We start from the raw sequence: 14,515 nt of genomic DNA, 5'->3' as shown, positions 1-14,515 counted from the left end.
CTCCACCTGGCTGGAGGCAGGGCTCCTCTAATCCTGGTTAGAATATCTGTTACCCACTTTTTGTACATGTGAATCAGAAGTCCCTTCAAGAGGATCAGAAATGAGATCGGCCCATCTACTGCGCCTGGGGGACTGCTCACGGGAAACTGGAGCAGCAGTTTTCCAAGAAGAATCTTCTTTTCTGGTTGCTTTTTCTCGCAACTCCCGTACCCGTGCATCCAAGACTGAGGTAGGTTTTCCATCCCACTTCCTCATGTCCTCTCCATGGTCACGCAGGTAAAACCACAGATTAGCCCGTCGTGTGTACTTTCTCTCTCCTCTCTCTTGGGCAGAGGAACGCTTACTCCCAATAACTGCAATGCGGGCCTGTACAGGTGAGGAGGAGGACATATCCACTTTGAATTGCTGGAACTCTCGGGACAATTCCTCTACAGCTGAGACACAGGCCCGTAGGGAGGAAGAGAGACTTCCTTCATGTTGCCGGAGGTGGACAGCCAATTCATCCACCGTTTGTCCATAGCCTTCTTTCCAGGACATTACTGCCAATGAGTTGGCATAGGTTGGTGGTGCACTTCGTAGAAACTTCCGCCACATGGGTTGTGTGCATTGGACTTCATCTGGATCTGTGGGTGACTGCACATTTTCTGGATCATTATAAATCACCTCCAGCACGGCTAATTCCCTCAGGTACTGGATACCTCTCTCCATGGTGGTCCACTTGCCTTGGTGACATGTAACTTCATCCCTGAAGGGGTATCTTTCCTTTACACCTAACAGAAGTCGCCTCCAGAGGCTGAGGACTTGTGTTTTTCTCCCAATCGCCTTGTCGATACCCCCTTCTCTAGACAGAGATCCCAACTGCTTGGCTTCCTTACCCTCTAATTCCAAACTACTAGCCCCATTATCCCAGCATCGGAGCAGCCAGGTAACAATGTGCTCACCTGGGTGGCGGCTAAAATCTTTTCGCATGTCACAGAACTCACTCAGGGATAGAGATCGGGTAATTATTTCAGGTTCCACCTCTTCCTCCTGTTCTCGTGATGACCCTGGTCCATCTTCATCTCTCACTGAGCGAACTGATTTCTTTGTGTGTTTCTTTTTCTGTACAGGGGCGACTGATACTGGCACAGGTTGGTTCTCTGGTTTAGTGGCAGTATCTGTCACCGGGGTAGGGTTAGCCATGGTACCTGTTGTCGTGGTAGGGGCAGCCACGGTGCATGTTGTCGGGGTTGGGGTAGCCACGGTGCATGTTGTCTTGTTTTCCATCTTTTCCCCCTTTTCCCCCTGGGGGTGCTGCATAGTATCAAGCAGGGTTTGGTAGATACCGGCCAGGGCCCAGCACAGTGTAGTGAGTTGTGTGTCTCTGGGATAGCCACAGCATTTTCCTTTCAAAAATTCTATCACTTCATGAGGGTTCTGCAGTTGTTCGGGAGTGAACTTCCAAGTCACTGGAGGTGAGAAGTTCTCTAGATACCTGCCCACATCCTCCCACATGCCGTGCCACCCATAAATATCCAGCTTTGGGACAGATCTCTGGGTGGTACTCTTAAAGAGCCTCTTTGTAGCCCTAGACAAGACCTGAAACATAGTCAGGAGGCATAGCACTAACAGCACACAGGCTTGCGCATCCCAAGGATATTCAAAATTCTCGAAAACTGTTGTAATTAGTTGGAAAGAGAAAAGGGAGGGGAACAGATGGGGGGAAGTATCCCCCCCTAACTTCCCCATGGGTTGGGTGTAATTACCAATAAAATCCGACAGAAGGTGCCCAAAGTCTGGAAATGATATCACTGCCTCATACAGATACCAGCTTAACCTCATGACCAGTGATGTAATCATTTCACAAGTCGACATTGCCCAGTACAGCAAAATGATAATCCCAATCACTCTCCCAGAGATGAGATACGCAACTACAGGCAATACATAGAGCATATAAGAACTTACAAAACGCCACCATGTAAACAGCTGAATCAACATTGTGACTAACATCTATTTATCTAGTATAAGAAATGCGTATGACAAATTTGTTTCAACACGCTCTGGCCAGATCTGTCGTTATCTCAACCCTCGTGCCCCACGTTGGGCGCCAAAAAGGACTGTCGTGGTTTCAAACCAGCCGGTAACAAAGGACCACGCGGCCGCTCGCTCACTCCTCCCGCCCCCCTCCGGTGGGATGGGGGGAAGACGGAGGAGAGAAAAAAAAAACAAACCTGGAACCTCGAGGGTTGAGATAAAGGCAGTTTACTGGAACAACACAAAGAAATTGCAACAACAACAACGGTACTAATGAAAAAGTATACAAAAAGAGTGATGCACAGTGCAACTGCTCACCACCCGGGACCCGACGCTCTGCCACTTCCCCCACCGAAAAGAAGAGCCCACCCCCCGGCCCGCTCCCCCCTTTATATACTGAGCATGATGTCACATGGTATGGAATAGCTCCTTGGCCAGTTCAGGTCAGCTGCCCCGGCTATGCCCCCCACCTCCCAGGTTCCTGTAAAAAAAAAAATTAACTCTATCCCAGCTGAACCCAGGACAGCAAATTAATATAGTTTTAAGAGAAACTCCATCCAGCCCCACTGTTTAAAAACCAGCTGGTCACATTTCCATTTAAAGTTTGAACTTCCTGACAATGCATTTCACACAACTATAGGAACCATCACCTATGTTTTATTTATATAATCCAAAAAATTAATAAGCAATATGGATCCTTAATATGGGAAATCCTTTCCAAATTTTTAAGAACACATCAGCACTGTTTCAGTGAGCTTCCATGCTAATCACAACTGCAATATTTTCTTACATTAAGCAAACAAGTCTTTAGTCATAGGCTAGGCATCTGTGGAGATATTTACTTCAGTGAAAAGCTAAAAGTTTCAGATGTATTTTATGGGAACATAAGATACTGATTACATTATGTGGTGATAAAGTTAAAACTTGCAACAAGAGAAAAAAATGAAAGTACTATTAGTATCATACCTGGCAACTCTGCAGTCTAAAAACATGAAGAGTTTAAAGAGTGTAAAATATTGATAAACTGATGAAACTGTCACTGACTACACACGAATTTTCAAAGTACATATTCAGCAACCAGAAGTTAGAGTACTGTCATAAATCAAAGTAATTAAAATATTGTCTTAACCATAACAAACATTTGCCTGCTAGAGTGCATTAATCTGACATGGTCAATAAATTCTACATGAACTGCAAACTGGAGGTCACTGCAAGTTTTACCACACATTTCAGATATTTGAATTTTGTATGCTTCTTCAGATACAGAAGAGGTAAATATTACCTGAAGGCAATGGGGAGACCCTCTTATCCACTAAGCTTTGAAGCTTCCCTTTTAAAGAATACAAAGGATTACCAAAATAAAATTCTGTGGTCATTTATTGGTAGCAGAATAGGAGGCAACACCAATTTGTTTAAAAAAAAAAAAAACAAACAAAAACTCTCAAATTGGTATTATCACAAATTAGGTCTTTTTTCTTTCAACACTAAGCCCTTTCTGCATCTGAAAGGAAAAATTCTGAAGATACAAGCATAATGGTCATAAAAAAATCCTCAGTGTAAGAGTATTTGACAGAAATAACTAGTGAAATGAAATGCATATCAATGGGTCAAAACAAGGAGTATTAGTTGCATACCTTTGAGGGTTAACTACCAGCTCACAGGAGGACCTGATCATCATTGCTGACAGCTGAGCAAAGACTCATTTCAGTTTGCTCAAAAGCAAGATGACATGATGCTCAAGAGGAGGATGGAAGAGAACTCAGAATACAACATCAGATGTAGTCAGATGTCAGCATGGTCTAGCAGACAGAACCCATTTCTCCAGTACTCCCACCTTCCACAGTAATCCTGGGTAAGTTAAAAGGAGGTACAGTATCAACAGCAGTGTGTTAGCAATAAATACTGTGAAATCTGTTGATGAGAAGTACTAGGGAAGAATTGAAATCACCTGGTGTAACAGGTATATTAGTAGCCATTGCACTATGAATAAGAATATTAGGACAGGAGAGATGAAAACAAACAGTATTATGCAAGATTTCTATGAATTATGGGAATAGTTTATACTTCAGGGATACAAAAGAAATATACCAAGACAGCATGAAACATGGGTAGACTGACTTGAATTCCAGTTTAATCTCATAGCAGAGAAACCAGAATATTCAATGACAAATTTTAAGTTTAAATAAAAAGAAAAAAAAACACTTTTTACAAACACCTTCAAATCCTTAGTCATCAGATGCTGAGCACTATCAAAAAATTGGACATTTCTGAGCAAAATTAAGAGGGAGCAATGGCTGTATCAGCTTTTAAGGCAATTTGAGAAGTATTTCATCAGTTCCTAGACAGAAGGTAAACAATTCCCAATTTCAAATGATTCTTAAGTATCAGTAAATAGAGCTGCTAGCTTTTTTCAGGACATTTTTCAGTTAAGATCCAACAAAACCGATCTTCCAAAAAACCAAGCAAAAAAACCCAACAACCCAAAAGCACCAAAACATACACACTAAACATAAACTTATCTTATAGGAAAAAATAATCAAGACTATTCACCACCAAGCAGGATTCTCCAGTTCTGCAGGGTGGTAAGACAGGAAGTCAGAAGTGTCCTACAGGCAACACACTCAGCCACCGGGTAAGGATAAAAAGGGAGGGAAGCAACAGAAAGCAACTTTCCACTTAACCACATTCTCCTAGTCACCTAAAGACAAGTAATGAAGCTCTCAAAGGCTTTCTGTCCTCTTTGCCTCAAGCAAAAGAATGAACTGTAATTCTATAGTTTTAAGTGAGAGCAAAGCAGATAAAAAGTAAAATAAGACAACCCTTGGGTCTTCACAGAGAATCAGCCAAGAACAGAGATTAGCATTAAAAACTCCAGAACTCAAACCAGATTCATTCTCTTATCACCACTGCTGCTAAAAACTATCTTTACAAGTTTGTTTAAAGAACAGCTACATGGCAACATATAATTTCTATTTTAGCTTAAGCCAAGTTTCACCAATACTGGAAGCCAGTGAAAGCCAACAGAAGCATTCCCACAGTCACCCCACCCCCAGCTGCTTGTTTCCACTCCCACCTTATCCTCTCCTGCACTGGGATAAACTTTTGCACAGCTGCACCATTACTTTTACTCCAACTTCAAACAATAACAAATACATTAGCACAGTAAAAGACCTCATGAAGTTCAAATCCATCATACAGAAGGAAAAATTGATCTTCAAAAGTATCTTGTACTCTACATGTTTGAGCTTTGGGTAAGGCACAATTGCACACATCTACACACAGGTATTACACTGAGCAGTACCTAGATTCCACTGAGTGACAGTGAAGACCAAACCTTTAGTATCACTAAATCCAATGAGACAGAAAGCTCCAGATTAGTTACAATCTATTTACTTTGCATAGGAACAAAGAAACTGCCATACCAGATCAAACCATTTAAGCGGAACCCTACCACTTGCAATAACTAATAGTGATAAAAAAACAGACATGGTAGAGGGTGACCCTCTTCCAAAAACACTCTCAAGCCACAGAACACAGAAGAGGTCACAGTAGTATTCAGCTTAAACTGGAAGCAGAAAATTTGGTGGCTTATTTAAGCTGACAGTGAAAAATATCAAGCATTATTGACTCAGTTAAAACACATAAAATTATATTTTACCTTAGCTATTCTTAGCCAAGGTAAATAAGCTATATTTTTTACTTTAGCTACATTCTGAAAACATGAACTGAGAACATTATCATTTCAGTAAAAAAAGAGCACATCAAACCTTGGCCACACTGTGCTTTCACTGTACTTGTTCTCCCTCTGTTCCCACCCCGCTGCCCAGTCCAGTGCTCTGTTAATACATTCATGCCCTCCTTTGAAAGTCACCAAAGGTGCTACAAATTGATAAGCAGAGCTAAAACTGACAAACTTTTAATAGTACACTCATACACATAGTAAAAATTTCAGTTTCACAGTGTGTCTTTGGTATCTCTAGCAGGCATCAATGCAAACAGCAAGTGCATAAAATACAGCATATCTACCTACAAAGGTTGTCTTACAGCTGAACTGGCAAGTCTGCCATAGCTAGCATATGCATTTTCAAATTCAAACACTTAATTTTCATCCAAGTCACACAGTATATAGTTACTGTATGCAGAGGAGACTAATTGCAGCATTTCCTGCTTTTCATTTTTATAAAAACAGGGTTACAGCAGTATAACTAATCCTGTACTCGGGGATGTAATAAGTCACCTACACCAATTTCAGACACAAATAAACATCACTTAAATGGTTTGAACATTTTAAGAGAACATTGTTATGGTCACAGAGGAGGTACATTTTGCCTACATGGCATACCCCAAATCAGAAGTTATAAGTGTAGTATGATTTCTTGTAACTTGAGTTATCACTGAACTCACTGTTAGGATCTTTTTCTATAAACCAAATCAATATACTGTCAGCATAGACATGGGATAAAAGGTCTGAAGTGCTTTATCTTGAAGCTGTATTTCCTAGTAAAACAACTCCCCTCTCCTCTTACAGTGATATAAAAAGATAGCTTATAACATTCACAGCTTTTAGTGAAAATATTTGTTCTACTGCCCTGACAAGCAGAATGCTCAAGAGATTAAAGATAAGAGGCAATATTTACATTTAGGACTTCACAGCAGAGTCAGTTTTCTTTCTCAGCTTCATTCTGAGGCTCATGCAGGTCTTCCAGCATAAACAGAAAATTTATTTAAAAAGAAAGTGACTGTAATACCAGAGACCGATAGGAGGATTTTTGAGCAAGCGCAGTATCTTTTAACTAACAGTATATCCTTACAGGAAGGTACAGTTACTGTATTTAAAAATGGAAGAGAAAACCTCCACATAATATATTTTGATTATGCCCTTCAGTTTGCCTCTTAAATGTCTGGGCAACAGCTGCATGCACAAATTTAATGTGTAATATGCTAACTGCTACTCACAAATTAATCTCTCTCCTTCAGCTAGAGCAAGTTCAAATTACAATAAGGGCAGAGAGATGTTTTAAATTCTTGATATGGCCTGACAAAGCAGTACTTTGTCTAACATCTATTTACTGGTAACACAACATACAGAATTACTGAGATACTCTACATGAGCATTTATAGGATATTTCTGAAGAAAAAAAAAAATCACTATTAATGCTGCCATGGGTTTATTATGAAAACAGTTGAAAAGTAGACTCACTAAAATACTAAAGAGAAAAGCACTTAGCATTTTCTATGATTGTTAAAATTCCTAGTCAAAAGTGAGAGAGCATTTGGGGAGAAGGGTTTTAACTCATACACACACTCAAAACACTGACTTGTCCAAATGCAGGTACTTAAGAGTAAAACAAAACTGTCCATGTGAAAGAAAAAAAATCCACAGCTGCTCCATCATTGCTGCTGTGGGACTGACTAGCAAGGATGGACTCAATGTTTCAGCATCAATGCAACATATATTGACCTTCCTGAACCTCTAGTATCAAGCCTAACTCCCACTTACTATCACCAGGAGACTCAGAGTTGTTTCAAATGCATTCCAACACTGATTCTATATTTTCCTTGAAAGCCATGAAACTGGATAAAACTGTATTATGAGATACAGTACATTATAAATTCCTGACTCAAGAGACAAAGATGGTGCTAAAAGTCATAAAAGCAGCCCAAGATACTTGCTAAAATTAATACATGATTTTCCCCCCCCTCCTGAAACACTTAAGATTTCCCACTAACCCTTCTTTAAGTACAGAGGCATTTCTTATACGTTAGGACCATAACATATAAAGTATTTTTACATTGCCCTAGAAATAGACCAAAATCCATCAGAATTGCTGAAAATTCATATAAACAGGACATTGGTCTAGAAACCAGTTTTTATTACAGCAGTCCCAAGATAAGTCAACCTTTAAAAAATATCCTTGAGGTTTAACTGCCATAAAAGACACAACTAAAAAGAATACAAAAGCCATCTGTTCAAACTGGAACTAGATTTCTCATGAGGTTTAAATAATTAGCCAGACAAACTGTAAGGCAGTATTAACATCAAAAAACCTATTTTAGTGCTAAGTCCTTAAACTACACAGTCCATATCATAAAACTTTACAAGAAATCCATATGAAGTTATCAACTTCACATCAAAGTTACACCATCACTACTGCAGTGCCTTCCCACACACATACCAGTTAAACCTGGCAAGTGCATATTAAAGCTGAAATGTGCTCTGGAGTACTTAAACTGCTTTACCATGGACACGTTCACTTTCACCCTGAATACTTCAACATATATCAAATAGGCATAGTATGGGCAGTTCTATAAAACCTCAAGAAATTGGACTTATCAAATAAAACACACGGAAGTCAGAGACTACAAATACAAGGGCACTAAATGGAACCACTCAAAAGTATCACCTAGACTGAACCACAAGATTACTTTCTCTCTGAAAAAAAGAGATAGTACATTTATGTCTGAAAGTCGTCATCCCCCGTCCCCGTCCCCCCAAGAATCAAAGAAACTAGTTCCACAATACCACGATGCTGCAAGCTAGAATTATAGACTTCAGAGAAGGTTTGGGTTTCGGTTTTGTTTTGGTTTTTTTAAAAGAAAAAAATTAAAATTACTCAATTTTGTGCAGCAAACTGCTAGGAAAGTGCAGAAAGCAGTCAGGTACTCAGTGAGCACCCAAAGCAGAAGCACAGCTACCGCTTGAACCACGCCGCACCCTCGCGCCCTGCTCTGGCACCGAGGCGACAGAGCTGCAGGAAGAGTTAACGGGCTCCACTCGCACCGAGATCCGACCCCGGTCCCCGCCTCCGCCACCTCAAACTCCAAAGCCCTTTAGGACTCCAGCAGAAATTAAATATAGAAGCACCCACGCACACGGCTCGGCTCCCGCGCAGCTAATCGCCCACAGCGCAGGGACGCGCCGCCCCGACCCTCTCCTCCGGCGCCAGCTGCTGGGCCCCGCGCAGCATCGCGCCGCGGAGAGCTGCGGGCGACCCGCAGAGCAGCCCGGCGGCCATCCCTCCCTCAAGCACACACCAGGTGCCTCCGCGCCCCAGAGGAAGGCGGCGGACGAGGGCTGCCCGCCGCGCCCCAATCCTGCACTCCGCGGGTAGCTCGCGCCGCCCCCGCATCCGCTCTCGGCCAGGCGCCCGCAGGGGAGCGGCAACGGGGTGCCCGAGCCCTCCTCGCAGGAACAGCCCCGCCACCTCCACTACCTCCCCTCACCTCGCAAGGGGGTACGGCTCCATCCTCTGCTCCGCGGCGTGGTCGGTCCCCACCGGCAGCGGCTCCAGGAACTCGGCGCAGCGGCTGGGAGAGGCAGCCGGGCTGGCGGGGCTGGAGCGCGGCCTGGGCAGGTAGTGGAGCAGCAGCGTCTCGGGAGGCTCCGGCGAAGCGGAGGAGGAGGACGACGAGAAAGCGGCGGCAGCGAGGAAAAGGGGCGCCTCAGGCAGTCGGTCCAGCTCCACACTCCGCACTTTGCGCGGCTGCTTCCGCCTCCAGTCAGAACGCTGCTCCCGGCAGCCACCGCCCACCTCCCGCAGGAGCCCCCCACCGCTCCCGGCGACATTCCCCGCGCCCGTGCCGCCCTTCAGGCCCCCGGCGGCGGCTGCCTCCGCACTGCTGCCTGAGGATAATCCTGACGACAAAGTGCGATTCCCCGCCACCGCCGCCATTTTCTCTAGCGGGTCACATAGGGCTCCTAAGGCTTGGGGAAAGCTAGTACTCGAACCCGCTACGGAAACGGCGTAGGGAGGGGATGGGAGGCGAGCGCGGATTGGTGGCAGCAGGCGGGGCGGGGCGGCCGCCTGTAGGTGCAGTGGCCCGCGGCGGCGCCCCACCCGGCCCCGCGCAGGTGTTTGCGTCGCGCTCGCTCGTTAGGGGCGGGGCAGGGCTTGGCCGCCCGCGGACGGGCGGGGTCGAGCCGCGCCCGGGAGCTGGCGGAGGTGCTGGATGGGGAGGATGTCGCCGTCTCCATGTGGCCCTTCCCATGTGCAGGAGAGCAGCGGGTGCTCCGGCGGCCTCGAGGTGTGGGGCCGTGGCGTGCGCTAGCCGCCGCCCTCTGAGGAGCCGGCACTGTGGGGCAGCATGGGGAAGCCCTTCCTGAAACTCGGGCCGGCTCCTGGTGGCGCCGCGCCCCAGCTCGCAACACCCCGTCTGTGTGCTCCCTCTCCCTAGCACTCCTAAAACTTCCCCAGGCAACGTCCTCCCCAGGAGTCAGGCGAGAGGCAAGGAAGGAGCAAAATGCCTGCAGTGCCTTCCTGTGCTGTAGTGAGCCGCCTTGAAATCGCTGCTGCGCCCAAGCTTACCTGCTCATTCGTTTCCGGGATTAGTACGAAATTAAATGCACATCCTTGCTTGCAGTCTTCACGCATCCTTCTCCAAGTTGCCCACACTTGGCAGGTGCTGCTTCACCCGTCCTCTGATACTTTTCCATGTCTGTAACTACTCAGAAGCATTAATGTCTCGTCAGAGTACACCTGTTTCCATGTGTGCATATGTACGTGCATCTAGTTTAGATTATATTACATATACCTACCATTGTGGCTGTTTCCCAAGAGACTGGGAGAGGGAAGAAAGGCAGGAGACAACACATAACCAGAACCTTGGGGAGGTCCAAGTAAAATTTACTCTTGGTCTAGATTTCCACTTGACCAAAATTGGGTGGTTTTGCTTTCAACTTCTGAGCTGTGGAGAAAGGACTTAAAATTTTGCAAGAACAGAAGAGTGTACATTGTTGTCAGAGAGGTGCTGTTTTGCTGCCATTAAACAAGTCTACCTATTTGAATGCTGATTTAATCTGAGACAAGGAAAGAAAAACTGAATGTCGCTATGCATACCAAGTTGTTTTCAGGTTGGTGTGATTTTGGATACAGTAGGAGTCACACAGTTCAAAGCACTTTTCTTTAGCTGAATATCTTAAGCTTATTTCTCAGAATTTGATGTGTATCCCCCAAGTGTAACATTAGCTAAGCATCTCGACAATGATTTTTAGCATGATCACTTTGCTGGGATCACTGCTTTGATCTGAAGCGCTAGTTGGATGAGAAGTACCTCCTAACAGAAGCAGATTCTTTCTTGTCTTACATACGTGATCAGATGCTAACCTAAATGTAGAGTCTTTGCTGAAGGATGTGACGAGCAGATTAGAAGAGTTCTTTTCCTGTAGACTTGCAAGAGCAAAAGCTTGAGGAGACTGTTTCAAATGGTACTCCATATAATTGCAGAATAGTATTGGTATGCACATGGCCTCAAGGTCACACTAAGTGAATCACTTAAATGATCTGTTAAGATGCCATGTTCTAACTACCCTTATGAAGGTTTTTCAGTGAAGGATGCTGTGAGAAAGTCAGTTGTGTTCATTGTCATCTTGTAAGTAGGGTACCTTTGGGATAAGCAGGTCATCTAAATATCCCCTTGTAATGTACAACTCAGGGATGTACATTTAAAGAGAAATTAATTCTGAATTTCATAAATGCAGTATTTGACACTTCTCTTATTTAAAGCCTCAACTATATAGTAAATTAGGGACAGTTTTCTGGAAAATTCCTAAACCAAGACTTATTGTCAAAGTGAGGATGTTACTAAATGCAGGGAAGAACAGAGAAAAGTATGTGCTTTGTAGAAGCAGGATGAGATTAGCTGCATACAAATTCTGAAGCAGATGGTTGAAATGAACTCAAATTATTACCAGTTGTTGGCAGTGTAACCTGCATGTACACAGGATCCTCTAGTCTTCAACAGAAAAAAAAACCAAAACCAAAACCAAACTGCACAATTATACCTTTTCAAATATTCCTCTCTGCCACAAAACCCCATTCACAGAAAAAAACCCTATGCTTTTAAAGTATTCTGAACAGAAAAAAAAACAACTTTAGGAATTTACTAAACACTTGTCACATGGAGAAGGAATACAGCTTTGAATAGCAATCGGTTATAAAAGGATACAGAGAAGAGCAAATCTATAATAAAACTAAATTTAGGAAATAAGAGTGCATACACATCCTTTCAGTCTGACAGAGTCCTAGGGGACACCTCTCCCAGAGTGCCAAGGCTCCAAGAAGGCTTAAAGGAGAGGGAAACTTGGGAAATTTGAGGCAAAATGTCAGAGTGGCAACGGGGTACTAAGGAATGTGCATGTGCGCTGAGATGAAATGGTTTCTGGAAAGCAGCTAAGAACAGGGCAAAACATGAAATCCAGGGACAGCAGGAGGCACCAGTGTAAGAAATAATTAAGTTTGGACAAGTGCTGTCACCATCCCTGTTAAGGCATGACTTTGCCATTTGAGTAAGGCCAGCACTATCAAGGTTTTGAGTTACTTTTTGGATAAGATGTAAAGTAGACAAACCTCACTATTTAGTAATTAAAGAATACATGGCATGCCTTATAAATAAGGGCTGTTTATCCCCTGATTATTGGCTGAAATCCAACTAATAAATTACATTTTACCTTTGATCCTTATATTCAACATATTGTTTCAAATGGATGTTTCTCCACTCTGCCTTGACCACGGGAGCACAGCGGCAAATGAGAAAACACCTACCATGCCTCACTCCAGAACACTAGGTAATGCAATGCCTGTATGCAACATAGATTTATGAACAATACAGAGACACTGTATAGTAGAGGGTCTACTGGAAGTACTAAATTCTGAAATCATTAATTGAACATGCTGACTGACATCTGTGTTATCTTGTGATCTGCTCTTAAAAATCCTTTTGCACTTAATCAATATGAGTTGACCTAATTGTAAAAAGCATAAAACTTACTGAAAAACTGTGGTAGGTTGACCCTGGCTGGGTGTCAGGTGCCCACCAAAACCACTCTAACACTCCCCCTCCTCAGCTGGACAGGGGAGAGAAAATATAACAAAAGGCTCATGGGTCAAGATAAGGACAGTTTAATAAAGCGAAAGCAAAGGAAAACAAATGATGTTATTCTCTACTTCCCATCAGCAGGCTATGTCTGTCCACTGCCTGGGAAGCAGGGCTTCAGTACACGTAGTGGTTGCTCCGGAATACAAACATAAAATAATGAATGCCCCATTGCCCAGCGCTCTCAGCATAGTCTTCAACAGTCCATTATATCTCTCAAGTTTTCCAGATGCTTGTGGGTGATAGGGGATGTGATACACCCACTCAATGCCGTGTTTCTTTGCCCAGGAGCTTATGAGGTTATTTCGGAAATGAGTCCCATTGTCTGATTCAATTCTTTCTGGGGTACCGTGTCGCCATAAAATTTGCCTTTCGAGGCCTAAGATGGTGTTTCGGGCAGTGGCATGGTTTACAGGATATGTTTCTAGCCAACCAGTAGTTGCTTCCACCATGGTGAGTATGTAGCGCTTGCCTTGGCGTGTTCGTGGCAGTGGTCCAATGTAGTCAATTTGCCAGGCCTCGCCATATCGAAAGCCCAGCCACCGCCCTCTGTTCCAGGGACACTTTACTCTGGTGGCTCGTTTGATTGCAGCACATGTTTCACATTCATGAGTGACCTGTGTGATGGCCTCCATGGTCAGGTCCACCCCTCGATCACGAGCCCACCTATATGTTGCATCTCTCCCTAGATGTCCCGATGTCTCATGGGCCCATCGAGCTACAAATAGCTCACCCTTACGCTCCCAGTCCAGGTCCACCTGAGCTATTTCTATTTTGGCAGCCTTGTCTACCTGTTCATTATTTCGATGTTCTTCAGTGGCACGGCTTTTGGGCACGTGAGCATCTACATGACGTACCTTTAGAGTCATGTGTTCTACACGGGCAGCGATGTCCTGCCACAATGCAGCTGCCCAGATGGGTTTACCCCTGCGTTGCCAATTGGTCTTCTTCCACTGCTGTAGCCACCCCCATAGGGCATTAGCCACCATCCAGGAGTCAGTATAGAGGTAGAGTACCGGCCACTTTTCTCGTTCAGCAATGTCTAGGGCTAGTTGGATGGCTTTCACTTCTGCAAACTGACTTGACTCACCTTCTCCTTCAGTGGCCTCATCTGCAGTAGTCCACTTTCCTGCAACATAGATTTATGAACAATACAGAGAAACTGTATAGTAAGGCTCTACTGGAAGTACTAAATTCTGAAATCATTAATTGAACATGCTGACTGACGTCTGTGTTATCTTGTGATCTGCTCTTAAAAATCCTTTTGCACTTAATCAATATGAGTTGACCCAATTGTAAAAAGCATAAAACTTACTGAAAAACTCAGAAAGTTACTGAGTTATCTCTTGCACATATTCTTTCTCAGTCTATCAAACTGCTGATTTCCAATGGGCCAATTTAAAATACAGCTCTGGAGGGTAACATGAGACTTTTAGCAGTTTTCAGTGAGCCTGTTTCTCCTAAGTCATAAGTAGTGGCACCCAGGGTTTCTTGTGAAACAGAAGCCTTTGGCCTCAAATTAGCATTGTGCAACATTTGGAACATCAACTGTTGTACACAAAGCAAGTTCTGTTTGGGAACACACTAAGTTTTTGGAAGCCAAGGAGTTTCCTTGTTGCACAAAACCTGT

General features: G+C 43.9%; 1 protein-coding gene across 1 annotated transcript in view; it reads right to left on the bottom strand.

The window, feature by feature from the left end:
* LOC104319316 (mitogen-activated protein kinase kinase kinase 1) overlaps positions 1-9,716 on the bottom strand; it is a 97,938-nt gene extending 88,222 nt beyond the window's left edge. The window contains exon 1 of the mRNA XM_069775392.1: positions 9,238-9,716. Within this exon, the coding sequence (XP_069631493.1) occupies positions 9,238-9,686 (449 nt within the window). The 5' untranslated portion in view covers positions 9,687-9,716. The remainder of the gene's footprint in view (positions 1-9,237) is intronic.
* Between the last annotated feature and the right edge of the window lie 4,799 nt (positions 9,717-14,515).

The sequence above is a fragment of the Haliaeetus albicilla genome, chromosome W (genome assembly GCF_947461875.1).
Source record: "Haliaeetus albicilla chromosome W, bHalAlb1.1, whole genome shotgun sequence".
Classification (NCBI taxonomy): Eukaryota; Metazoa; Chordata; class Aves; order Accipitriformes; family Accipitridae; genus Haliaeetus; species Haliaeetus albicilla.
Note: the sequence above shows the minus strand (reverse complement) of the source record. Positions and strands in the feature narration are given on the sequence as shown.